The sequence below is a fragment of the Prionailurus viverrinus genome, chromosome B1, assembly GCF_022837055.1.
Source record: "Prionailurus viverrinus isolate Anna chromosome B1, UM_Priviv_1.0, whole genome shotgun sequence".
NCBI classification, from domain to species: Eukaryota; Metazoa; Chordata; class Mammalia; order Carnivora; family Felidae; genus Prionailurus; species Prionailurus viverrinus.
In genome coordinates, this window is record NC_062564.1 from 163,208,109 (window position 1) to 163,235,976 (window position 27,868).

Here is a 27,868-nt window from a genome sequence, read left to right on the forward strand (position 1 = left end):
GTAAAGTAAGTCCGTGTGCAAAAGACATTAGTCAACACCCAGTGTGTTCTTCGAGGCATTAAAGAGATGGAATTGGGATAGGATGAGGTTTCAGAGGAGTTAAAGATCAGATGATGTATGAGGGTTCGCCAGAGGGAAAAAATAACCAATAGGATATATCTCTGTGCATCTACGTATATATGTTTATTATAAGGAATTGGCTCATGTGATTATGAAGGCTGACAAGTCCTATCATCCACCTTCTGCAAGCTGGAAGCCCAGGAAAGCTGGTGGTGTAGCTCCAGTCTGAAGCTGAAGATCTGAGAACGAGGTGTGAGTCCTAGTCCAGAGCGGTAGGAGACCAATTCTCCAGCTCAAGGAGTCAGGCAGAGAGCAGATCCTCTCTCCTTTGTGTTAAAAAAAAATTTTTTTTAATGTTTATTTATTTTTGACACAGAAGGAGACAGAGCATGAACGGGGGAGGGTCAGAGAGAGGGGGACACAGAATCTGAAACAGGCTCCAGGCTCTGAGCGGTCAGCACAGAGCCCGACGCGGGGCTCGAACTCACGGACCGCGAGATCGTGACCTGAGCTGAAGTCAGATGCTTAACCGACTGAGACACCCAGGCGCCCCTCTCCTTCGTGTTTTAATTCTATTTGGACCCTCCAAGGCTTGGCTGATGCCCACCCACCCTGGGGAGGGTGATCCACGTTACTCAGTCCACTGATTCACATATCGATCTCATTAGGGAAACAGCCTCACAGACACACCCAGAAGTGATGTTTAGCCACATAGCTGGGCCCTTGTGACCCAGTCGAGATAGCACACAAAATCGACCATTATAGATAGGTACTTTCAGTAGATGGACGATTCAGGGTAAGCATTTCTGTTTGTATCAGTAGTTATAGTTTCTGCAGCCCCAGGCTTTATGGCACCACCCGGAGGGCCAGAACGTCGATTTGGAATTTTAGGACTTATCCAAATCATGTACAAATTGGACTTACTGCCCACCGGCCTGTATCAGGAGTAGCCAGGCCAAAGCTGCCATTGATGGCGGATCTTCTGAACGTGATCACAGTCCATCAAAAAAGTCAGTTTAGAAAAGCTCCCTGTCTCATTTTACGTCTCCAGCCGCGGACATTCTTTCTGCCCTTTGTCCAGACTCACGGAGGAAGGAGGCCGTAGTTTGCCTCGTCTGCTTGGCTGTTAGAAGGGAGAGAGCTGGAGCAAGAGAGTGGAAGAAAGATAGTGTGCCAACAGTGGCTACTAATCAGCATGTGTTCAACGTCTTGGTCTGTCTCCAATCACGTTAGCAAAAAGCCCTTCTTTGTCTGGAGGTTGGGGGTGGGGGGGGGGAGGAAATGAATAGAGAGGCAGGGAGAAGGGAACGGATATCTCCTCTCCTGTTGTGTGGTTGGCACTTGGGTATTCTGAACATAATATCCCTGTGGTTTGGCGCTCTCTCCTCAGAGGCTTCTTCATGAGGGTTCAGGAGTCAGCCCAGTTTCAAATCCTGGCTCTCCCACTTGTTAACGAGATTGCAACTTTGCAAATATATTTCTGTGTATCCAGATATGTTCACAGATAAAAAGAAACACTATCAATCACTAAACGAGGAAGAATCGCCACCCTCCTGGGAATTAGTGTGGCCATGGCGTCATCAATAGTGATCGAACCCTAAGGAGAAGGTGATCCTGTCCTAATAATGCCGCTGACATCGAGTGGCCAGTTGCTATCTGCTGACACAGTGAGAACATGTCATGACCTCCGCACTACAGCTCCGTAAGGGACATGATTATCAACTAATTTTACTAATGATGAAGTTGAGGCTCTGGGGACGTCGGTAATTTTCCAAATAACCCTATAAACCTCTGAGGTAAGGGAGTTGGGATTTGAATCTAAATCTGTCACATTCTGGAACGTGAGTTCTAACCTTCACACTATACTTAATAACACTAGCGGGGGCCACTAGCTCATTTCACCTTCCTCCCCTGGTACTTTTGCTTCCGGTGCTAAACCTTGGAGGGTTTGTGTTTTATTTTAATTTTTTTTTTCAACGTTTTTTTAAATTTATTTTTGGGACAGAGAGAGACAGAGCATGAACGGGGGAGGGGCAGAGAGAGAGGGAGACACAGAATCGGAAACAGGCTCCAGGCTCCGAGCCATCAGCCCAGAGCCCGACGCGGGGCTCGAACTCACGGACCGCGAGATCGTGACCTGGCTGAAGTCGGACGCTTAACCGACTGCGCCACCCAGGCGCCCCTGTGTTTTATTTTAATAAGGGTGCTCATTTCTCTAACATCCCCCCACCCCCAGTCCCTATGAATATGCATCCTCTCTGTATGGGCCCAGAAACAGTTTGCTCTCATTTTCTCAATCACGTGATGTCTTGTTATTTTCACTTACTCTTTACAAAGGAAACCAATCCAGGGGCATGGAGGAAAGGACTTTCTCAGGACTAACCCTTATATGGTTTTACAAGGCAGGCCCCAAGGGTGCCTCCAAGGCTCCCTTTCAACCCCGCTTTTATAGTTGGTATCTCCCCTGTGACCTTGGATCTCATGCTTAAGAAACTTTCTTGACCCCGTTTAGCGGTTGGACAAAGTGAAGGGCAGATCCCTTTCTCTATGAAGTCTTATAACTTTCTCTTGCCCGGGGCTGGCTTGTTCGTGGGAGAGGTGTTTTAAGTGGACTGCTACAAAAGTAGCCTGGGGTGAAAGAGATGGAAAGTATTTGACATCTTCGATCTCTTGTCAGATTAGGCCAATGAGTGAGATGGGGCTGCCATCACAGAGTAGAAACATAAATGGGGGTGGGTGAAGGGGATTAGGGAGTTTGCATGGAGGTTGGTGGGGTTACTTGAGGGGAAAGAGGAGACTGGACCTCTCTGGTGTCATTTGGTAATTTAATGTTGGCTGTGGAATCCACTGGCCATCAATCTTGATGAGCTGCCCTGGCCACACAGGTCATGTGGAAGCTCCCTGACCAGAGCTCTTCATTTGCTCTTTGTGCATGAAGCCAGGCAGCCTGTTGGTTTCACTGGGGTTTTTTTTTTCTCATTCCTGTTCTTGCCTGCCCAACCACTCCCTTCTACTTGGGGTAGAAAGATTCCAAGGCAGGCAGGGGTCTGGGTCTGCTGGTTTATATCAGCATCTGCTGTTTGCATTGAGTAATCCATGGATATCAGCTCTCATGAGAAGTAGAACGATAGATTTACAAATCTGTGGGAATATACTTCTCTTTGCATCTTTGCTATGCTTGCCTCGTTGTAAGGTGCAGATAATTTAAGACAAAAGAAATCTAGCCTTGGAATGTGTAGAAAGTAGGGGAATTCACCACTTCAGTGAATCTTCTAGTAATTCCTCGGGTTAATCCAATGATTATATAGGTATATGTATGTAAGTGTGTAGATACACACACAGACATGTACATACATATGAATTTGTAGCCAGTGGTCTTATTTGAATTGGAAAACTGTTGGTCAGCTAGGCGATTCTCTTCTCCCCTGAGTACTCTCTAGTAATGCACCACTAGGCGTGAGCCTTCCCCACGGGGTGTCTCACATCTGTCACCTTTGGGATAACTTCCTTGGCCACCTCCTAGGAAAACAACAACAAAAAAAAGGTGCCTTCGAAACTCAGGGTTGAAGTTAGCATTTGTGCTTTTACATATACCTCCCTTTAGAGGACGTGACAATCAGCATTGCTCTCGCTATTTAGACTATCTGATCAAGTGTGAAAGAGGCATAGGCCTCCATGTTTGGTGCTGAGCAAGTCTCAGTAACAGGATGGCCCTCCAGAAAACCTGGGCGAAGAGGGTGAAGGGGTCAGAAAGAAAAAACACGGTAGCCTAGGTGTGTCGTGTGCAGCTGGCAGATTTGTGAGCCTGTGTGAAAACCCCCTCTGGAGGCGCCCGCAATGAATGGAAGGGTAAGGGCTTTTGTTCTGAAAACAAGCAAATAGGGACTTCTAATTTGGTTCACAAGTTCTCATCACTTCACACGTTGCTGAAACCCCAAATCTTCTGGCCTCTTCTCAATTTCCACCCAACTAGCAAGCTCCAGCTCTGACCCTGGGGCCAGGGTGCTTTTCGTCTTTACGCTTCCTTACTCCGCTTCCTCCCTCTGGTTCGGAGTCAGCTTTTTCTCTCCAGCTACCAAGTTCCCTCGAGAAAAATGTTTTCCCCCACCTGGGCTCCCAGCCAGCACCTGATCAAAACTTGCCCTCCTCACAGCGTTTTATTCCACAGTCTAGTTGGTCTCTTCTGGTATCTGTCCCTGGAGGCATTTACATTTTTTCCTGCGGTTTTAACAATCAAAGGTATACTGCACATCATTTAAAGAGTCAAATCCATCTATAACGTGTTCAGAAGACAAGAGTAGCCTTTCCCACCCATTTATCTGTCCTCCAAGCTCCCACTGGCAACCCTCTTAGCCTTTCTTGTGGTCCTTCCCTTCATATCCTTAACATGGCTCTACTGTAACTTCTGGATTTTTCAGTGTGAAGCATGATCTATTGACTTCCAACTCTGGAAGATGACCAGAGCTCTTCAGTGGCTCGTTTGCCCCTCTTTCCCACCCCCCTAAACTATGCCACACGTAAACTTTTTTTGTCCCCTGCCTTCTCAGTATATCATAATTTGGGTGATATTGATATGTAGCAGCAGATGACTTTACAAGTCCTATTTATACCCAAGTCATGTATGATGACTTTCCTGGCACAAATTTTTGTGGTCCTTCTAGTTAATGATGGTTTTGTGTTTACATTTGCTTGGTGTCTGTGCCCTTGTCACCACTGTATTCCTCAATTCTCCCTCCATTGTGTAACTCAATATCTTCACATCTCTTAGATATTCTATCAATTTTGTATGTTCCAAAGGGATTTCTCCGGAAGCCCAACCGGTAGGCCTATTCACAGCTGTCATCTTAGATCTCCCTTCATCATTTTCCTGGATATTCTCTTTACCTCTCTTTTTTTTTGGGGGGGGGGGGTTGTCTCCTATTTCCTGTATCCTATGTCTGCCTCTTCCTTGGATTACTTCTTTGTTTTGGTGAAATATTTCTAAGAAAGATGCAAAGGAAGTTGCATTTTTGAGATCTTCCATTCTGAAAATGTCTTTGATTTCCTCTTTCCCTTCATTTATCTCAGCTACTCAACATTGAATCCTGTGTTAGTAATCGTTTTTCTTCAGCGTCTTTAAGGGATGACTCCATTGTCTTCTGGCTTCCAGTATTGAGAAAGCTGATGCCATTGTCATTCTTGATCCTTTGTGTGAAGCCTGCTTTTTCTCTCTGGAAGCTTTTAGAATTCTCTCTTTGTTTCCTATCACTTTAGATAGGGTTTCCTAGAAACAGATTGAGGCAGGTTTTGAGTGCATGTGATTAATTGAGGGACAAGGTAAATGAAGAAAAGAGGATGGGGCTGGGGAAAGAGCTAAGGGTGTGGTCTCAATTGGAGTCTAGCTTTGGCCCGATACCATGGAGCACAAGTTGTGCCACATACTTGGTCTCCCTTTTGAGGCAAGGCCATTGATCTTTCAAACCTTTCAGTCAGTCATGTGGTGTGAGCTCTCCCGTGCAGAAGCTGGAGTCCTGGGTGGAAGCTCCCAGGAGATACAGCTGCCACTTGGTTGAGACAAGTTCCCCAGAGAAGGGGGCTATGAGCCTCGAGAAGCCAACACTCACAGCTGGTGGATGTGCTGGCCCAGTACAGGGGTCTAAAGAAGACACCAACAAGGTCTTCTAAACATGTGTTCTGAAAGTCACAAAGACGGTCTTTCACTTCAGAAAACTCACATGCTGCAGTTCGGGGAATTTTCTTCTATTTTGTTGATAACTTCATCATCTCTGGAACTCTTTTTATTCAGATGTTGAAGCTTCTGGAATTGTTCTTTGATAGCTTATCTGTCCTCTCCTATTTTCCTTCTCTTCTTCAACTCGTTCTTCATTTATCTTTTTTTTTCTTTCTTTTTGCTATCTTATTTTTAATTTTTGAGACCTCTTCTTTGAATTGTGTCTTGATTCAGGGCACCTGGGTGGCTCAGTCAGTTAAGCGTCCAACCCTTAGTTTCGGCTCACATCGTGATCTCTCAGTTTCAAGCCCTGTGCCCGGCTCTGCGTTAGCATCGCAAAGCCTGATTGGGATTCTCTCTCTCTCATTTCCTCTCTCTCTGCCCCTCCCCAACTTGGACTGTCTCTGTCTCTCTCAAAATAAATGAATAAACTTAAAAAATTAATTGTCCCTTGAGTTTTTTTCATATTCTTCTTGTTTCTGTTAAGAGACTAATAAATAGGGGTTTCCCCCCAGTATTTTCCCCGCCTTCATAGTCTCTGTTTCCCAGTTGTTTTCCTCTGTTTATTGATTTTTTTTCTCCCCTAATCTTTTAAAATCGAGGCATTCCCACCATATGTCTGCCTGGCTGAATGCTCATATTTCAGAGTAGGACACTTAAAAGCTGAGTGGAAACTCCAAGTCATTGGGGTTATCAACTGTGGGCTTCATGGTAGGGTGAGCTGGTAGGGTTCCCCATTTTCTGGGGAAACCTAACCTTAGCTGTTTTCCTTTTTTAAAACATATTTATTTTTGGAAAGAGAGAGAGAGAGAGAGCAAGCGCCAGAGGGGCAGGGAGAGAAGGAGAGAGAGAGAATCCCAGGCAGGCTCCACACTGTCAGCACAAGCCTGATGTGGGGCTCGAACTCATAAACCACGAGATCATGACCAGAGCCAAAATCAAGAGTCAGATGCTTAACCTACTGAGCCACCCAGTCACCCCTAGCTCATTTCTTGTGAGTTAATCAGATTTCACAGAGAAGGATCTGCTAATGTTCTGCATGAAGGATATAAACCTGGTTTCCATAAACCTGATTTCCAGTGTTTTGTGAGCCAAATAGCAGAAGACAAATGGTTGAGTTTAACATTTAGGACATGTTCATTTGGTAATTTTTTGTTTATTGTTATTATTTTTTTTACATATCATCTCCACCCTCAGCTGTGGCTGGTGTCCCCTAGTTCAGAGAGTACGCTTTACCTTTTCCAGATAAACCCCCAACCTTCTTTCAGAGTCAGGGAGAGTTGGCCATGTGGCTCCATGGGGTAGTGGAAAGGATACAAAGGGTCTAATTGCTTCTTAAACAGATTTTCCTTCAATACCACCTGTGTTGGCCTTACCCTCCCCCAACTTCTAGAAGTGACTGATTCGCCAATTCCTAAGACTTTTGTGGGTTCTTCGCTATAAATTGTGTCTCCACTTCCCTCACTTAGGGTTTATTTTTCTTGAGGGCACTAACCAGTCACTACTCATGCATCTATCTGCTTTTTAATTTCCAAAATTTTGTTTCTATTGTATCCTCTCTGGAATTCTTTGTCTTTATGTGCTTATGCCTTTTTTCATCCTTTTACTTCTATTTAAGAGGAATTTCAGGAGGGAGTAGACATTAAAGCATGCTTTCAATTCAACATCATTAATTGAAATCCCCAGCAGGATCTTATAATCTTTCTGTCAGGCGAAAGAAATTTTCCAGGAAATTTCTCTCAGCTCCTTACTATTTATCTTAACCATGTTGAGCCTGGCTTCTTCATCAGGAGGGATTGTCCTCATAATACAAGCCCTCTTTCTAGTATGTACTTCATATCTGGGGCATAATAATAATTTATTTTTTGGGGGCGCCTGGGTGGCGCAGTCGGTTGAGCGTCCGACTTCAGCCAGGTCACGATCTCGCGGTCCGTGAGTTCGAGCCCTGCGTCGGGCTCTGGGCTGATGGCTCAGGGCCTGGAGCCTGTTTCCGATTCTGTGTCTCCCTCTCTCTCTGCCCCTCCCCCGTTCATGCTCTGTCTCTCTCTGTCCCCAAAATAAATAAACGTTGAAAAAAAAATTAAAAAAAAAAATAATTTATTTTTTGGTAAATATTTATGCAACATCCTACATCCAACATTATGCCCTCAAAGGGCTTGTCTGATTGAGGAGGGAAAAAAACAACAACATATTCACAGTACAACAATGGGTTGTTCTAATGTGTTAAAGAAGCAATGACCCATTCAGACATTCTACAATGAAATATTTTTGAAACAGCATATTCAATACTCCATATCAATTCACATGCTTAATCTAAGTTCCCTCGAGCTACAAACACTTTATGAGCCATGGTGTTTTGATCATATGCCTCTAAGGTACATCCCAATGTTGAGGAGCTGGCTAGAGCTACGGCTCCAGAAACAGCTGTGGGGGTGAAATGCAAAGCTATTCCCCCTTCATTTCCCCTTTCTCCACTTCTGAAGGTCATGAAAAAGACCAGGGCCTGTAATCAGAAGAAAGAAATTTCAAAAGTTGGGAACTAGAAATAAACGATCTCCTAGCATGCATTGTTGGTGCTCTGCCCACATAGCCTTGGCATTCACCTCTACCCACCCCAGGCTGCTTGCTGTGAACATCTGGAGCTCTATTCCTATAGAATTTTTTTTACCTGATTGCAGATTCAAACTTGTGCATGGGTCAGAAATACCAGAGTTAATACCCTTGGGAGTCACCCTCGACTAAGTGACAGACTGGGGAGGGTGGTGTCTTTGGTGGGCAAACTTCCCAGCTTTCTAGTCCCTCTTAGTTAGCTGGGTTAAGTCTGAGGCATATTCTATACTATCTCCCACAGCTCCTAGGAGGATTCGATTCCAGTTGCCCACCCTGGCAACTGGCTCAGAAATGCACTCTTCATGCCTTCCTTCCCTGTCCTGTTCCACTTCTCCACCTCTCTACCAGTACTTCCCATGGTCACCCCATAAATAAAACACTTGAACTCAAATTTTTGCCTCTGGTGAAACCCAGACCAGATATTCCCTAAAGGCTAATATATCTCCGAGTGGTCATATTCAGATGGTAATTTAGTTCAACCTCCCACTCAGAACTAGAGCAGCTCATTCTAAAAATCCCTGGCCAGTGATCACCCTCAAGTCCCTATTCAAATACTACAAAACACAACAGACTATCTAAAGAAACTCAGCCCTTCATGTTTAAGTACCTGCCTTGGGTTGACTGTGGTGGGCCCTAGAAAAGAAGGAAGATAAGAAGTGATAACAAAAAAACATAGTAGTTTTTATACATAGTAGTTATACATAGTAGTTATCTACAATTTTATACATAGCAGTTATCTACAATTTAGATGATCATCTACAAGAATACCAGGAAAAACCACCTTTGATAAACATTCTCGCTCGAGCCATTAAGCCAAGCATTAAACCGAGCTGTTTCTTCGTCACTGAATTTCTAAAAGATTTTCTTCTTTACTTTCTAACCCATCCCTATTTTCCCTAAATAGAAATTTTCCTTCCTCTCTCGTTCCCTCTCATTTTCTGTTTGAATGAGCATCTCTTGACAGCCACCCACTAGACCCTCTTGACACTCAGTAGACGGTAAACAATTTTCATAGCACATGTTCACTCCTAGTCACATAAGCCTCATTAGAGACTCCTTATCACAGAGTTGCACCCCCCAGGCAAACAAAAAAAGGCTAAGAAGTAGTGTGAATACACAACTTAGTGCCAAAAACAGGAGCTGCTTATACAAAGTGCAGCAGCGAACGCGGTCTTCTGTAGAGGATGCTAGAACGCTGGGCTGTTTGCCATTCTTCTCCTCCCCTTCCTCCCCGCCCCCCAACAGGAACTGCTTCCAGAACTGAGGGATATTGACATGCAAGTTACTAAACGGAAAGAAATCAACCAATCTAAGAAGTCCTAGAGGCCAGCCACAAAATTTTACAAGCTGAAAGCACACTGTAGTAGCATGGACACGAATGTGAGGTAGGGTGGTGGGAAGAGCATGTATTTGGGGCAGATTTAGGTTTCAATCCCAGATTATGTGAGCCTAAGCCACTTACCTAGTCCCTCTCAATCCCAATTGCTTCAGTAAAATGGAGATAGTATGAGCATTGCAAGGGTCCTTTTTGAGAGTAAACAAACATTTAAGTATGTTTAGTAAAACATCAGGTTATAAGGTAATGTACCGATCTTATTTATCATTGCCTGTTCTTGAGGCTAGACTGCATCAGGTAACAACACCAACGATACCCTACTTCTATTTAAACAGCCCAGTCTGAGTCGGGTAGCCTTGGTCAATCCAAAGCAGCGATCAATTCTGATGAAAAAATAATCACTCTTATCATGGTTAAGACTATGACTTACACTTCCTGCATATCAGATACCGTGAAGCACTTTTCGTTATGGTCTCGTTGAATTCTTAAAATACATGCATCGAATGAGATATTATTATTCCTGTTTTAAAAATGACAAAACTAAGGCTCAGAGAGGATAAATTGTTTGTACGAAGGCCACAATGACCGTGTGGTAGAGCCAGGACTAACGCTCGGCTCTGTCTGATCCAAAACCCATGCTGCAGGCTGTCAGTCCCTACTCGGGAAACCATAGCGGAGGAGGTGGGGTGGGGGCAGGGACACCCCCAAAGGGGAGGAAGTGGAGCAATTGGAGAAAAGGCATCAACCGGGGGCAGCCCGGGAGGCCAAACTTTGTACTCTGGTCCGGGTAAATGAAAAGTTTGGCCAAGGAATTGGGCGGGAGCCTATCGGGTCATGTTGTTAGATGTGTTCTGTTCAGGGGAAAAACACCACGAAACGTCTAGTTGCGAGGAAGTCAAGACTCAACCTGGAGTGGCCAAGGCAGAAGGGGCTTTATTATCTCATTGAATACACAGTCCAGAGAGAAAGTACTTACAAGGTTAACTGGGCCAATTGATGATGTCTTCAAGGATCCGGGTTATTTACATCCTACTGCCCTGCCATTCACAGAATGTCACCACACCTCTGCTTCAACCCTGCCAAGTTGGGTGCTGGTTGCAATGGTTCTGACATGTCACGAGGAAACTATATCCAGCAAAGAAGAGAGGTGTGTCTGTCTATGTGTCTGTCTCTTCTTACTCTGAAGAAAAACTGTTCCAGAAACTCTGAAGGACTACCCCTCAGGTTCCGTTTGTCAGACAGGTTAGATGGTCATGCCCAAACCAGCCCATGGAAAGGGGGAAAGAATTACTATAATTTACTGAAACTGACCGGTATTCACCTTCTGGAACCAGGACTAGGATGAGGGGTTCCTTTCCCTGACCACATGGGGGCGAGGGCACCTAGACAAAATCAAGGCAGGCCACCCATCCCACAACACACACCCACGTGAGATTGCGTGTGTGCACGTGTTTGCATGTGCAAGTGTGAGCTCTTGGAGACAGGATCGCCACAGCAGGACAGGGTCATCACAGCGGGCAGCTTGTGTCTCTGCAATGTGTCTCCTGAAAGCAATGAGAAGGGAGTCAACTTTCCTGTAATGAGACCAATAAAAATTCGTTTGTCCCCAAATCTCCAAGCCAGAGGTCTCTCCTTTCTCCCTGAGCATCTTCATTTTATTATTCGTTGATCCCTTTTGCCTGGAATGCACCCCCTTCTCCACCTGGTCTAAATCAGGCCTGGCTTAGTTACCACCACCTCCAAGACCACTGAAACCTCTCTCACCAGTGCCTATGGTTAGACACTTATTCTCTATAGAGCCCTTATTCTCCAGCTCTTTATTTTCCTTTTTTTTTTTTTTTTTTTTTTTTTTTTGATCATAGAACTCTCTACCTACATTTTTTAAAAGAAATATCCCGGGGTGCTTGGGTGGCTCCACTGGTTGAGCATCTGACTTTGACTCAGGTCATGATCTCGCAGTTCATGAGTTCAAGCCCCACATGAGTTCAAGCCCCACATCAGGCTCCGTGCTGACAGCTTGGAGCCTGGAGCCTGCTTCGGATTCTGCGTCTCCCTCTCTCTGCCCCTCCCCTGCTCATGTTCTGTCTCTTCCTCTCTCTCTCTTGAAAACAAACATTAAAAAACATTTTTTAAAGAAATATCTATTGACACCATAGAATCCAGTTTAGGAAATCCGAATGTCAACAATTCATCCAGCAATGAAATATTATTTAAAAGAAAAATGAGACAACAACAACAACAACAACCATTTTTGGGGAAAGAGCATTCCTTCCTAAATATTTCCATATTTGTAGCTCCTACCAGAAAAGCTGCTCTCCGTCTTCCCTTAGACACCAGAGGAACAAAGGCCTCCTTGCTGCATCCCGACGACACCCCCCTGTGACCATCGCCAGCTGCTTTGCTTCCTTGGTAGGCATGAAACATGGTGAGCCCATCCTTTCTCATCAGAAGGGTGGGGGGGCGGGGGCGGGGGAACGAGTGGCCTAATATTAAACAGAGCTATATCACGTCCTGAAGTGAGCAGCTCAAGAAGCCCAGCATTAAAGACATAAATAAGCTGCAGGTTTTCAGAAACTCGCCAGCAACCCTCTGAAACAGGAAGAGCATACTTAGAGCTGTCCGGCTAACTCTCAGCCGTGAGCCTTATGCACAGGTCTGAGGCTCCATAGCTGCTGCAACCACTAGCCTTGGAGATGACTCCAAGGGCACCGCACTGAGAAGCCGCCTGAGATCCCCAGGCATGCGGATGGGGGAAATTTCAAGATAACCTCTCCATTTGCAGGAACAGAAGGGGGTTGTAAATGTCATTCCTTTTCTGGGAGATGCGGTATCTGACTCCATTAGACTACCAGCAGGGCTAAAAACAAACAAACAGAAAAGGAGAGGGCTTAGGATAATGGAATAGAATCAGGGCTGCTACTTCAGTCAGGACCCTTGCACCCTGCATTCCTGGACCCGAGCGTGACTGGGATTTGGAGCCACGCTGTTCAAACGTGGAAAACGCCGGAACAAGGTTGCAGGCACCACTACAGGCAGCCTAGGCTTTGGGCCTCTCAAGCCTGAGAGCTTCTAGTTTTATGCGAATGGCTATTACAACCAGTAGAGTTAAAACAGATTCCTCATATGAAAATGAATGATAGGGCCCGGCCGATGGCCTATTTAGTCCAGCAGCGTCTGATACCATAAAGTTCCCATCCCATGGAAGACGGGGGATCATTCCTTGGAGTTCACAGTGATGAGGATCAAGCCTGGGGCGTAGACCGCTGAACTTTATCAGCCAACAGAGAAATGTTTATCAAGCACGGTGTGCTCAAAGACACAGAAGATGCGTCTTCTTCAGAATTTATCTTGAAGAAAACTGTCTTTGTCAAAACCTTAACGTTACCACAGGCGTGTATCAAGTTAAATAGCGATTTGGATCATAGAACAAGAACACACGATGCTATCTGAGCGGCTAGTGTGTGTAAGGCATCCCACCTGTCGGTGGGCCATGAGGTGGCGTGGCCCACGGAGGCTTCGTGGAGAAGGTGGGTGAAGCGGAAGAGAGAGGGGAGGATTAGGAAAACTGCAAGGAATAGTCTTGTGGGAGCAGTGCGGTTTCATACTGGGGGTTTCATTTACCCCCGTGCCCCTCCACGCATAATCATCTGCCTGAAAATCATTCTTACCATGATCTTCTTTTTGTGGCTGTTCTAAAAGTTGGTTGTTTCTATCTTTAAAACAGCTTTGTTGAGTTACAATTGACATGCAGTAAGTTGTCCGTGTTGAAAGTATATAACAACGTTTTGGCATACGAGTACAATTCCGTAGCCGGCCTAGTGAGCGTACTCATCACCCCTAAAAAGTTGTAATCTGCTTTTCAAATAGGAAGCCAGAAACGTGGCTTCAAGACCCTCATTCTATTCAGATTCTAAAAGCCAGTTCTTCTCCTGCTCTGATATGGGGCCCCTTCCTCTCCACCACGGAACACAGATTTCATGTTTTAATAAGAATCACAAGAGTCATTTTTCGCTGGAAACATTTGGCAGCCTGGGTTGGTGTTTATTACTTTATTATTCCGAGGGACAATCCCAGTGTGGTAAGTGTTCACTCTATTCCCATTTCAGAGACACAGGAAGCAAACCTAGGAGATCAGTTAATTGCCTGGGGCTGACAGTCGGCAGGTGGCAGAGATGTTATTGGATCTCCAGGCAGTCTCTCTCAGGCCTATACTCATATGTATATGCTCAGAGACCTTTATAAACCTTTTCTGGGGGTATAAGGATCCTTCCATCTTGCACACGGGGAAGGAGGATATTGAGGGTCGAGTCCATAATCATTGGATTGTGGAGTTGATAATACAGTGAGCTCAGTTTGGCTGATTCAGCTTTCAAAAGTCAGACGCTGTCAAGTTACATTCCCTCCAAGGGTGCACAGGGTTTACCTTTTCTCCACAGCCTCACCAACACGTGTTCTCTTTTGTCCTTCTGGGAACAGCCATCCTGGAAGATGTGAGATGATACCCCGTTGTGGTTTTGATTCGCAGTTCCCTGATGATTAATCTGGCCTCCCGTCTTCATTTCAGTATTCCCTATAATACCCAAGATGTGGAAACGTGGAAACAACCTAAATGTCTTTCAATGGATGAATAAATGTGTGTGTGTGTGTGTGCACGTGTGTGTATACATACATACGTAATGGAATATTTTTCAGCTTTAAAAAAGAAGGAAGTCCTTCCATTGTGACATGGATGAACCCGGAGGGCATTATGCTAAGTGAGACAAACCAGACCCAGAAAGACAAACACTGTATGATCTCACTTCCATGTGGAATCTAAGAGTCGAATTCATAGAAGCAGAGAGTACAGGGGTGATTACTAGGGACTGGGGATTGTCAGTTATACCTCCATAAAGCTGGGCAGGGCGGCGGCGGGGGGTGGGGTGCAGTTAGACCGTGACTTCTTCTCTTCTGCTTCCTATAAAAGAGCTTTGGTGGTCCTGAGTGGGAAGAAGGCAGAGGTTCCTTTATCCAATGGTATCCTTGCCATCCCACTTTCCTGAAACTCAGCCAGGATCATTCCTAATCAACAGAAGAAGCCCATCTCAGAGAGAAGAGAAAAGATGGGCATCTTCCGCTCACAATCTCCCCTCCTGGCCTCCACCACACATGGGAAGGAGGCCTCTGCTCTGCTCGCTGCTGTATAAATGTCCTGTCAAGCTGTTTATACTCGCAGTGCATTTTCTTGGCTTTCCCCAGCTCTGTTAATTGCCCTCAGCTCAGGAACCTTTGAAGGATTGAGAGCCAGATTGCAGAAACATACCAGTGTTTATCATGAGTGACTTTCCAGGGGATCCCCATAACAGAAAAGGGCTGGTCCTTTTCTTCTGAAGCCAAAGCTTTGCTGCTTCAAGTCTGGGCCTAACTCTTGCTCCCTCACCGGCTCCCTTTGAGATGGGGGCCTCCGATGTGCAGGAGAGAGCGGATTCCTACTCGTAGGCTCCAGCCCCCAAAACTTGCATGAAGTTGCATCTCGTGACGTGAAATGCCTGTGTTGGGCGAATGGTTTTCTGGCTGCATGTTTCTGCATCACCATAGGCCACCGTCAAGCCCTTCCAGACAATGTCTCATGTGTCCTCTGGATACTAATCTCACCCCACTCCTCCTTCCCGGTGGTGTTCACTCGTGTGCTTCACTATTCCTTTGGTAACAAGGAATGCAAAGGTCTGCATATATACTCAAGGAGGGTGTTTAAGAGCACAGAAAAGCACCATGTCAGGAGGACCCTTCTGTTGAGAGACTCAACAAAATATGGGTGCTGGAAGGACGGCAAGAAGGCACCCAGTGGTAACCCCATGGTAACCCCATCGGGTAAGGAAGCTGAGGCTTAGAGACATGGTGTGACTTAATCAAGTTTACACAGCCAGTGGTAGAGCAGGGATTTAGACTCTGGAAGCCTGACTCTTAACCACAAGGCCACACTGCAGAAGAGGTCCTGAAGCTGACCCCCTTGGGAGATGCATGGGATCAAGACTGGTGGAGCTCGGAGAGGGCATCCAAGTTTGGAGAACAGGAGGAAAATAGTAAAAGAAATGTGGTAAGAAAATCAACGAAAGCATCCTTAGGGAAACTCATTCATTCATTCATTCATTCAATAAATTATATAAATTGAGTTATTCATTCAATAAGTATTTATTGAACACTGTGCAGGCACTGTGCAGGCTCGTAGGATTCATCAGGGAGCAAGCAAAGATCCCTGCATCCATGGAGCTTGTATTCTAGCTCATGATACAAGTATAGTATAAGTTGCAGAAGTAGAGACACACAGCCTATAAGGAAGGATTATGAGTGTGAGGTGGGATGGAGTCAGGGAGCGGTTAAAATCAGGTGGTGAGGGGCAGGTTCATCACTCGCTGCTCCAACTCTCCCTTCTCTTTTCATCCATCTGTTTATCCGTCTATCCACACCAGACTCAGAAACCATGAAATTCTTGAGGCAGTGTCTTGGGACAAATTCTTCCTGCTGCATTGACAATCTCAAGTTGCTGGAACGATCTCTGAACCAGCCTGGAAAGTGCTACAAGCTCAGGAGGTTGTGATCTGGGCACAGGGCTGAGCACAGTCGCTGATGTTTCCCTGCTCCCCAAGCCAAGCAGGGCTTGCTGTCTTCCTGTTTACCACATCCCACTTTGCTTCCTTCCCCACAAGAGGGTCAACTGCTAGGACAAGGCTGGGGACAAGCCCTGTACGGGCTGTGCAGCCAATCGCTCTGCTGCAAAATGACCCTCCAGCTCAGAGGAGGCATCAAAGGAATGCAGAGTGTGACTCAGGAAGGGGAGTGTGGAAATCCACTGAAGAAATACAACCCATCCCCAGCACCCTGGCCTGGATTCCGCAGTAAACAAGTCAGACAGAGAGTAGTACATGGAGAGATGTGTGGAGAGAGTCACTGTCTCAGAGCGGAGACACTGCCTTTAGAGTCCCATTAGGGAACTCAAAATGAACTAACGCTCTTTCTAACGGCTCTGTAACGGGGATGCAAAGGAGCTTGGTTTTGGTCTAGACAGGCAGCACATGATTGCACAAGGGGTTAAGGTGAGAAGGGAGGACTTCTTTAATCCTCCCTTTGTCACCTAGAGGGTGCGCCATCCCATTGTTGTACCACCCCACACTCTAAAACATCTTCTGACCTACAACGAAGTAGCGAATCAAATCACAGGCGTGTGTCCACACAGGGTCCTCCCTTGCACAGTTCTTTCCTGTTGACCTTACCCCCCGTGACTGTTAGCAAGACTTTTCAGGGGAAGGGGAATAGGAGAGCACACAAGGATGTCATGAGCCGGTTGAGACAACATTAAGGTCAGGTGTTGAAAAGTCGCAGAAAACGAAGGGCCCTTCCTAGTCCAATATTGCTTAATTCCAAACACCTGAAGACCACTTGACTGGTTTCAATCACACACACACACACACACACACACACACACACAAAGACAAAGGTGGAGAGGAATGTGAGGACATATTGCTGTCACGTTATAGAGGCATTTCATGCACCTGGGGGTTGGGGGGTGGGGGGGAAGAGTCAGGCTTCAGCAAGACCAGGAACAGGAAGCCATGAGCTGAGCCCACTCTGAAGACCTCTCTCTGCTCATCTGTCTCTTCCTTCTTTCTCTGCACGCTGGCTTTCTCGCTTTCCCTGGTACCTGCAGAGGCACCCCTGGCTTCGCACGGCATCCAGTTCTTGAGAGGCACTGACCAGGGTCTCTGGACCCCAATTCTAAATGCCTCTGGGACAGATTTGGCCCACCTTAGGTCAGCTGTTTACCCAGGGGGGACCAGAGTTCTTGATCACAAAAATGGCACAGAGGTTACCAGCAAGGAGAGGTGTGGCAGCAGGGCAGGAAGGGGAACATTTTCTGAGAAAGGGGGTTAGCTGGGCCATTATTTCAGACAATGACGACGGCGGGTCCTCGATACCTGGAGAAATGTTTCCAAGGATGAAACGAATTGGGCACCATTGATTAAAACACAAGCATAGCTACCCTAACGCAGATGGGTATTTATTTTCACTTTCCCATAATGGTGGTGGCAAACGCAGACCACCAGTGAGAGGGCAACTCCATTTGTCAGGATCTATGGGAGGCAACCTCTAAAATGGCTCCCAACGATCCTCACCTCCTGGTTTTTATGCCCTTGGGTAATCACATCCCCTTGAGTGTGGGCCCAGTAGACCCGGTGACTCCCTTCTAGCAAACAGTACACCACAGAAGGGGTGGGATGTCAGTTTTGAGACTGGAATACGAAAGACCACCTTCCATTTTGCTAGTTCTGTCTCTCTCTTGCTTACTCTGGGAGAAGGCAACTTCCGTGTTGTGAGCTGTCCTATGGAGAGGCCCGTATTACGTGATGTCTTGGATCAACCTCCAGCTGGGACTGATGACTGCCAACAAGCACATAAGTGAGCTTGGATGCGGATCCCACCCCGGTCAAGCTCTGAGATACAGCAGCCCTGGACAACACCTTGACCGCAGCCTTGTGAGAGAGCCTGACCCAGAGGATGCAGCAAAGCCATGGCCAGATTCCTGCCCCCAGAGAAACTGAGAGATCACAAATGTTTGTCATGTAAGCCACTATATTGTGGGATGAATTATTACAGAGAAACAGCTAATACAAGGTGCCAGGCTTCTCCCTTCTTGTGTCTCTGCCAGTTTTGGGTGTTGCCCTCATTCGCATGGTCCAAGATGACTCACTAGCATGCTTACTCCCAGCTGGCGGGAAGGGGGAAAGGGAATGGGAGGGCATTGCCTCTTATTTTTCAGGGCATAATTCAGAAGTCACACGCATTGCTTCCACTCCCATCTCATTGGCCAGAACTTAGTTGCGTGGCTTAGCTACCCAGGAGGATAGAGGAGATGGTCTTGTGCCCAAGTGAGAATCAGGGATTCTATTACAATGGAAGAACAGGAGAGTGGGTCCTGGGGGATAATTAACAGTCTCTGCCACAGGCACCAATGCCACAAATATTTGTTCGCTTTGTGTGTGTGATGAGGTTACAGCCATATCTCTGTGGTTCCTGGAGGCTGGGATACATAAAGCATCATGAAGAACCCAGGGAGGTGAGAGATCCTGGAAACTATCTCCATTGACCTGGTGCAGAGCGTGCACAGCAGGTGACAGTTTGCTGATGCGATCCGTGAGCCAGAAATCTAGTCCCTGTGTGTCATTTCCTCAGGGTCACATAACTATTTAGCAGCAGAGCCACTATGAGCCCCAGGGCTTCTGCCTCCCAGCTCCCAGGTCCCTCTACTTCTAAATGGCGACTCTGAAGTCACTATTTTGGGTAGGACTAAATGTGTGGTATGAAAATGGGGGGAGAATAACACACAGCAAGAGGCTCATGACAATCAAATGCTGACCTGGCATTTTTCCCCCCTTCCAAACCAAAATGGTTTGATTTCTAACACCTAGTGAATATGATGCCAGCTCTTTCCATCACCATAAGCTCACCCGGTGCCATATCATCTGCAGGTGTTCAAAACATTTAATTTTTTTTAAATTTTTTTTTTTAATTTGTTTTTTCAACGTTTATTTATTTTTGGGACAGAGAGAGACAGAGCATGAACGGGGGAGGGGCAGAGAGAGAGGGAGACACAGAATCGGAAACAGGCTCCAGGCTCTGAGCCATCAGCCCAGAGCCCGACGCGGGGCTCGAACTCACGGACCGCGAGATCGTGACCTGGCTGAAGTCGGACGCTTAACTGACTGCGCCACCCAGGCGCCCCTGATTTTTTTTTAATGTTTATTTATTTTTGACAGAGAGAGAGAGACAGTGCATGAATGGGGGAGGGGCAGAGAGAGAGGGAGACACAGAATCTGAAGCAAGCTCCAGGCTCTGAGCCATCAGCACAGAGCCCGACGCGGGGCTCAAACTCACAGACCGCGAGATCATGACCTGAGGTGATGTCGGACGCTTAACCGACTGAGCCACTCAGGTGCCTCAAAACATTTTAATTTAACTGAAGCCAGGTGAGAAGAGAGAGGATTTGTCTGTTATAATTCCCCACAAAGAAATGAATATGTAAGGGATGGTCTTGTGAATTTTGTTTAAAACTGGTGGGGTTTTCCTTTTAAAAGCATCGTACTAATGAAATCCTTTTTCTTGGAAGATTATCTCTACAGTGAAATAGAATATTACACAAGAAAGCTTCCCATAAATGTTTGCTCAATGAAATTACAGGCTCGATTTCTTTCTAGCAATTAATGATGCATATAGAGGAAACTTCTGTCACTCCCTCCCACTCCCTGTATCCATTCGCTCATTTTTTCAATTAGGAATAGAACCCCTGGGTTTCACTGGATACATTGGTGCCCAGGAACAGACTGTATTATCCACTTTCATTTGTGGCTTTGTGACCACGTTTGGGTCAGTGGCATGTGAAAGGAAGTGATGCATGCAACGTCTGAGACTTGTGTGGCAGGGGCATTTGTGTGGCAGTGGCATTTGGAGCAGCATTATTAGATCTAGAAACAGAAGCCACATATTGAGGAAGGTAGAGATTCTAAGTGCATGGATGAATTCACGGATCAGGACCACCTGCTTCACGTTGGACTTTTGCATTAGAAAGAAATAAATTTCCATCTTATTTAAGGCTTTTTTTAGTTGGGGTCTCTTAGTTTGTACGTTAAGTAATACATAAAGTTATGTATTATTCCCAAGTTTGAGATATTGTCCAGTTGATAGCTTTTCCTTTCTTCTAAGACTGTGTGTTCTATTTAAAAATGTGTAACTTAAAATGTATGAAGTATATTAAGAGTTGGTTAAGATTTCTCCAAGGCGATCCCTAAATAGGATGAAGGACAGCCCGTCCCCTTCCCCCCCCTCCCCCCAGAGATCTACTCTTCTGTTTCTCCTCCATAGACAATGACATGGATTTTCCTCCATTACAGATATCTTTCCACTTTGTCAACTAGAGACTCTACTAGAAAATTAGCGTTCTATGTCTACACAAAACGTTTTGTGTGAAGGGTAGGTCTTTAGAAAGAAGGCACCCTGATGTGCTGCTTAGGTGGCTCAGTGGGTTAAGACATCAGACTTTGGCTAAGGTCATGATCTCATGGTTCATGAGTTGGAGCCTCGCAACAGGCTCTCCGCTGTCAGCACAGAGGTGTCTTCAGATCAGAGGTGTCTTCAGATCCTCTGTCACCGTGCCCCTCTACTTCTCCCCACCTCAAAAATAAATAAACATTTAAAAGAAGGCAACCCGATTATATTTCATGAGTTACGGGTGTAAGAAATTCCACTTGGGTGATGGAAATACTTACTATTCGAAAAGAGAACACATGTGACATTGTGAGCACCCACAAAATATCCACTGAAAGTCAAGAAATGATTTATAAAATGGATGCATGGCCCTTCGGTGACTATATTGAGTTTTCCGCCTGAGCATCTATTCCCGAATACCGTGTTCTCCCCACTGTCTTCTGTATATCTGTCATGTGTTGATTTTCAAGAAGTTTTTCTTATCAATTTAGGTATAGTTGACACACAACGATACATTAGTTTCAGGTGTATAACAATAGTGATTCAACATCTCTGTACATCATCCTGTGCTCCCCACAAGTGCAGCTTCCATCTGTCACCAGACTTTGTTATTACGATATCATTGTGTTGACTTTGTAATGATAAATCCTTGACATAGGGTCGTGTTCTCTCTCTGAGGATCCAAGAAGTATCCTTGGCATTTGCTTCATCCTTTGTAGACCTGACTTGCTCCTACAACTACTATAAGGTACCATCTTGGAATCAGGTAGCACCAGTCTGCCTTATACTTATGAACATACATGCAAGGAGAGTTGTGTGTATGTGTGTGCGGTGTATGAATATGTATAATTGAATGAATTGAACATCAAAAACTCTAGGATCAACCTTTTCTTTTCTTACCATTTTCTAACAGACACTCTGAGGCTTGAATTGTTCTTTGCTGCCCCTTGGGTGAAATCTCAGGCAGATCCAATAGCTTTTTTGGGTTAATTTCAGACCTTAAATTCCAGTCCCACCCAGCATTAAAACTCTAAACCCAGTGAGAACTTTTTCTTGTCGTCCTCCAGCTCTGAAGTGCCTTGGGCCAAGTGCCTGCAGTGGAAGGGGCATGGTCATTTTTTTTCTCCCTTCCTCGTTGCCTCTCCTCCTCCTCTTCTAGGTGTCGTTTTTGCTCTCAGGGTCAGGATGGGGTCTGCGTGTCGGGTGGGAGGTCTGGTGAGTTACGGAACGACAGCAAAGTTGTCACTGCAGGTTAGCATTGAAGCCCTCTGTGTGCTGCGTGCTCCAAAGCCTCCTCTTTCTCTGGGTTCCTTGGGGCCCTCAGCACTGAAGATCTCATATCTGTGACTCCTTTGAGGCAACATCTCCCTTGACTGGCTGCAATTGCCCCCCACCCCAGTCTCTGGCTTCTGGTTCACTCTCCGTTGTACCTCCAGGAGGCCTCCTTGTGCAAGATCCCTTCAGAGTTGACCTATCAGCAGCTCCTTTCCTTAGGGGGCCACATTTGGCTTGAGAAACACGCATGCATCCTTGCCCTCCCCATCCCAAATTCAGCAAGCTCCAGCCTCTCTCAGACAAGCTGCCACTCCACTCTGCACTCGTGTTTACACATCTCAGCTGGGACTATCAGCCTCCCCAAATTCCAGGGAACACGGGCCATTTTCTCTAGTGGGTTGCTTTAAGGACCCCACTGCAGGGTCCTCACGAGCCTTTTCTCTTCACGTTGAACAAGAGAAGGATCTAGCTTAGATGCCCTACACACACAGTCCTGCTGAGGGCTGGCCTTTTGGTCCATTTCTGACCTGACCCCTCACTGCAGGAGTTTCCATAACCCGGCCATGTCTGTAAGAGCCATTTACTTAAAACCCTTCTTTCTGGTGGTGGGTGGTCCAATGGGCAGTTGCCAGCCATCTTGTGTCCAGCTGCCTGAAGCCATGGGCAGGAGGCGGATGTGTTTTGGAAGACGCCTCCCAGCTGCCCCCCGGACTAGGCCATCATCACATTAGCACCAGCAATGTGCCAGGCCCTGGGAGTTCTAGGCCATGGCAGAGCCAGGCTCGCTCCGGCCTGGGGTGGGACAAACAGAGCTCAGTGAAGAGGCCCCACTAAGCCACCTGGGCTTGTTCTGATTTATGGTCCAGCAGACCCCCCGCCAAACTGAGCACCCACGTAACCAGTGCTTGGTGATTCAGCTGCTACTTTCCGGTTAAATAAACTTGGGTGACATTTTTTTTTTTGTTTTAAACGAAGATCCTTGCTTAGTTCATCTGTTGATAACAACTCCTCTTCTGGGTTGTGGCTGAGGGCCAAACCAGACGATCTTCTGCGGCTCCTTTCAGATCAGGTTTCTATTGGTGGCCGGGGTGGGGAGGACTCAGGGCACATTTGTCTCTGCAGCCAAACTCCATTTCGGCCTGCATTTGAGAGGTGGTACCATTGCGGTGAAGGACCCAGACTCTGGAGCCAAACTGCCTGATTCAGTTGCTAGTCGTATGACCTAGAACAAACAAGATATGCATTGACCGATACACCTCCCCGTTTCCTTTTCTGTTCAGTTAGGGGGAAAATCCATGGTGTTCAGGGCTTGGCACACAGCAAGTTCTCAATAAAATGCAGCTCTCTCTCTCTCTCTCTCTCTCTCTATATATATATATATATATGTATATATTTTTTTTTTCTTTTTTCAACTTGTAGCAAGAATTACTACCAAACTCCGCTCGTTGGGCCAGAGACCCTTGCGGTGTTAGCGAAAGACTTGACCCTTGTGTAGCACACTACCTACACTTGTGCGTTCATCGGCCAGCCAGTGGCCTCAGCTCCGAGCTCTAATCACGTGCAGTCAGCTGTCCTCATTAAGCAGGAGATGGTTGAACTGTTCAGTTATACCTCTGTGTTGTGGTTCTGGGTCGGCTTGCTTGGCCACAGATGCCAAGAGACCAGCACAGTTGTGCGTATGATACGTGTTAAGCCGACGCAGATGCCGACTGTGGACATACTACATCCGGATTGTGTCCCACAAAGACCCAGGAGCATTATTTTAGGGATCCTCGATTGTCTTAGCTCAGGCTGCTGGAACAAAATACCAAAACCTGGGTGTGCTTATGCAAGGTAATCATGCGTGTAAAGGCACTTAGCACAGTACCTGGCAAATAGAGACGCTGAATTAGCATTTTGAAAGTCGGTAACGTGCTTACCGTTAGGATCAGTGTTGTGATGGTTTCAGGCAAGGCGCCGGTGACGTAGACCAGATTCCTCGTTCCTGTCCTGGGAGTTTCTGATTTAGTAGATCTGGGATGCGGCCTGAAAGTTGCATTTCTAATGGGTTTCTGGGCTACCCATGCTGCTGGTCTGGGGACCTTGCTTTGAGAACCACTGACTAGATTGTACCCACCCCCAGCCAAGTCCTCCCCTTGCCTGTTTCTTTCAAGAGAAATCAGGGGCCCACAGAATGGGCACCTTGACCTTGACCTTATGTGTTGTGGTGAGGTTTTCAAGGACGATAAAGGAGTACACATGCCTGTAGGGGTCTGCCTGAATAGCAGAAGCTATTCGCTGTGGAAAAAGAAGTTCCCACTCCTCAACTTTGGGGGAGGAGAGGAGGGGCCCCCACTCTGCCCTTCCTCCCACTGACAGCCACATGTTCGCAGGCATGAAAGTTTTCCCAGTTTTGCCTGAACTTCAAAGGAAGGTCTGCCTGCCAAATGTCTGCACGTGCTGAGCAGCCACAGAGTCCAGGAGCCCCTGGAGTTGCTGCGGCATCGGGACAATTGTCTTACCTTGGCAGAGTGGGGCACCAGCATTTCTATGCTGTCCTGCGTCCCGGGCAGGACCTTGCGCGCAGTGGAACAAACGGCCGTGTTCCTTTTATGCAACCCAGCAATACAGCTGCAAGGGCTCAGTGCACGGCACGTCTGAACTGCATTTGAAGCACTTTGGGGGGCTCACAGACAAATATTTTCAGAATGACTGTGGGAAAGGCCCAGCTGGAGGGGTGCTGGGATTGCAGAACGGTTCCCGGTCACTGCTGTGCCCACTGTCGTCTTTCAGCCCCAGGGGGTGGGCTGGGCTGGGCAGGAGGGGGCAGCCGATTTCTTTGTGGGGTTGGACTTCACTCGACTTAACCGCTTTGCCTCATGGGCAGTTTGGAGATGATTGGCACCACGAGCGTTTGCTGAACGAAAGTCTATGGGGTCCACTTCCGATTCCACCCAGGACAGAACCCTCTGCTGGTGCTGTCTGGATGTGGGTTATGGGAGCTACCCTTCAGGGGACAGCAGGGCTAGCTTCCCGGGTGTGACCTGTGTAGCCTCAGTGGGTCACATGCTCAGAAGGGCCCATACCCACTTTTATATTCTAAGGTCACTGTCTTGAAATTCTGAGCAATTTTTTTTTTTTTTTGAATTGTAGAAAAAGTTTATTTGCTGGTCACTGATTCTTGAGATACAATTCCACATTGATGATACGAACACAAAATGAGTCATTAAACCTTGCTAGCCCCCCAAAGACTTAACTTGGTAAAAGCGGTCACGTACATATACTTGAAGGGCTTTCTCACTCTCCAAGTAATTTAACTTCCAGTTTCCATCACATGATGTTCAAGTGCTCTTATGGGTTAGCCATGCACAGTCTAACAGAGAACCATGTAGATGGTCAAGCAAGAGTCTGTATTCTTTATCTGATGGTAACAATAAAAGCTGCAGGAAGTGGGGACTTTTCTATCCAGGAAGAGAAACTAAAGACAGCTATGAAATGTGCAAAGAAAACTAGAGACCAGGACAAGGAGGCAGCGTGAGCCCAGCTACTGCACGCTGAAATGCCAGCAAGGGCAGGTAAGCCGGTTACTGACCGCTTTCCTTACTGAGTTTGTCCTCCAAGAACCCTGTCAATGGTTGCATTTCACTGCACGTAGTTAAATACAGAGAATTAGCCCTCACAATAAAATCACATTTTTCAGAAGAAACATAATACGTTTAGAATCAGTGATTGCCTTTTCTTCGTCTTTTTTTCCTTGAGCGTGTAGGTGTTTGAGTCTGCTGTGTTTCTTCTTTTACACCAGGTACAGGCTGTTTGAAAACTATTTCGTTATCTTTATCGTCAACATTCATTTTAGCCACTTCCGATTTTCACTTCTCCAAAAATGTTGGTGTGCAAACTGGTGTGGGGCCCTGGCTATCCACAGTCTGCTCAGGGGTGCCAGGAGTGCACGGAGCTTTTTTCTTCTTTTTCTTTGATAAGACCTGGCTATTTGTAGATTTCTGAAGACCAGTGTCTGAAGCACTTCTTTTTTTTTTACATAAAACCAGTGGAGGAAAATCATAATCAATTCCTTTTTTGGCTGATCTCTTCCTGAGTAACTTTTCTTTCTTTTTAAATCGCTCCTCCATCTGTGGCTTTTGAAGAAGTGTCCGATTCTGATTATACCGTTTCACTGCTGGATAGGATGGCTTTTTAAATGGAATATGCCACTCTCTGAAAAGTTCTTCGTGTACCTTTTCAGGTGGTATAAAATGACACTTCAAGAGTCTTTCACCAAAAAGGTAGTTGTTCATTGTTTCACCAACTATCTTGGCAACATCTTCAGACGCAAACTCCACAAACGCGTAGCCTTTACTATTTCCAGTCCGTTTACTTCTGGACAGTCTGAATCTCGTAACAGTGCCAAACTGGGAGAAATATGCTCGGATCTGGGTTTCGTAAAGTGCTGGAGGTAAGTGGCCCACATAGATTACTCCAGGAGTAAGTTTCTCTTTCTCCTTTCGCTGGGTTGCGCGCCGGCAAGACTGCGCCACCTCCTTCTGAAACTTGGCCTCCTCCTGCGGGTTCAGCGACAGAAATGGCTTAGCCGGGCCTGCAAAGACCGCCATGGCGACAGCTTCCAAGCCGAAGAGCTCCACGAGGCAGCCCCGGACAATTCTGAGCAATTTTTGAAGGGGCCCTAAGTTTTCCTTTTGCACGGAACCCTGCATAATATGTAGCTGGTTCTGGGGAGCAGCCTCAACCAGAGAGTAAGAACGGAGTTGTGAGGGAGGAAGCGGATTTTGATTCCAGCTGCTACGTCAAGTGAGATTTCAGGTCTACTCTCCTGAAACCCTGGAAGCTGTCTTTGAGGACGGACTACTCGGGTTCTCTAACCGCAAGTCAATCCATCCAACTCCTGGCTTCCTGGAAGCTTCTTTGAGGAATCTTATCAAGTGTGAAGACTAGGATGGTGGGTAGAATCGGGGAGAATTTTTTTCTCCGGGGAAGATCTCATTTCTCAATGAACAGGCTGTGAGAGAGATCTGGCCACTCTAAGTCAGTACATTCAGATGGAATTTCGACTGAGGTGTCGTCCTGTAGTGAGATCATCACTCTCCCAGAGCACTGGCCCTACCTTCTACCTCCTCCCCTCGCAGCACTTGGCATACGGTAGGTGCCCTCATATTTGTGGTCAATGATGATGGTACTGACCGTGAACTCAGGTTTCCTCTTCATCTCCTCTGGAGTCCCACAAAGCGAGAGCCATCTCTCACCCTGAAAGATCCTTCCTAGTGATTGCAACTGCTTTCTTCAATTCAGGCAGGGAGTCAACCCCAAACAAACCAAACCAATCTTCCCGAGATATTTAGAGCCCCTAACTCTATGGGTTAGGGGCTGTTACTCCAACAGTGCTGTGCAGTCAACCACCCCGAAACTGCGCAACTTGGAACAACCATTGCTTTCTCTCATAAATCTATCAGTGAGCTTGGCTGATGGAGATTTGGCTTGTCTTGGGAGGCCCTGCTTCAGGCTGTGGGTCCAGCTGGACTTCTTTGGGGGAGCTCTGCTCCTAAATGTGTTCTGGGCCAAATGTGTTCACTTGGGGCCCAGAATGAAAGGTGGTGATTACTTACGGGAAGCTTCTCTCAGGGCTTTGGCAAAGGTACAGAGGGCAAGTGGAGAAACTGAAGGTCTTTTAAGGCCTAGATTGAGAATTGTATCCCGTTACACCCGTTCACATTTTATTGGCCAAAGTAGATATATGACGTAACTCAAAGAGGCAGGGAAGAATTCTCCACCAGTATGAAGTCAAGGCAAGGATTCGACTGTGGAGGTAAATTCAATGTACCACACTAATTCCATTTTCTAAAATACTCTCTCTGTATTTCAGTCATACCATG

At 46.5% G+C, this 27,868-nt stretch overlaps 1 protein-coding gene and 1 non-coding gene across 2 annotated transcripts; both read right to left on the bottom strand.

Moving 5' to 3' along the window:
• Positions 1-23,415: 23,415 nt before the first annotated feature.
• On the bottom strand, positions 23,416-23,569 carry LOC125165078 (small nucleolar RNA SNORA62/SNORA6 family). Its single transcript, XR_007151964.1, has one exon. It is a non-coding gene; the product is annotated as a small nucleolar RNA SNORA62/SNORA6 family (small nucleolar RNA).
• A 1,555-nt stretch (positions 23,570-25,124) lies between these two features.
• LOC125163335 (MKI67 FHA domain-interacting nucleolar phosphoprotein-like) lies at positions 25,125-26,627 on the bottom strand. Its single transcript, XM_047854889.1, is given in 1 exon segment — positions 25,125-26,627. A coding segment is annotated over 1 exon segment (888 nt). The 5' UTR covers positions 26,594-26,627; the 3' UTR covers positions 25,125-25,705.
• Positions 26,628-27,868: the final 1,241 nt, after the last annotated feature.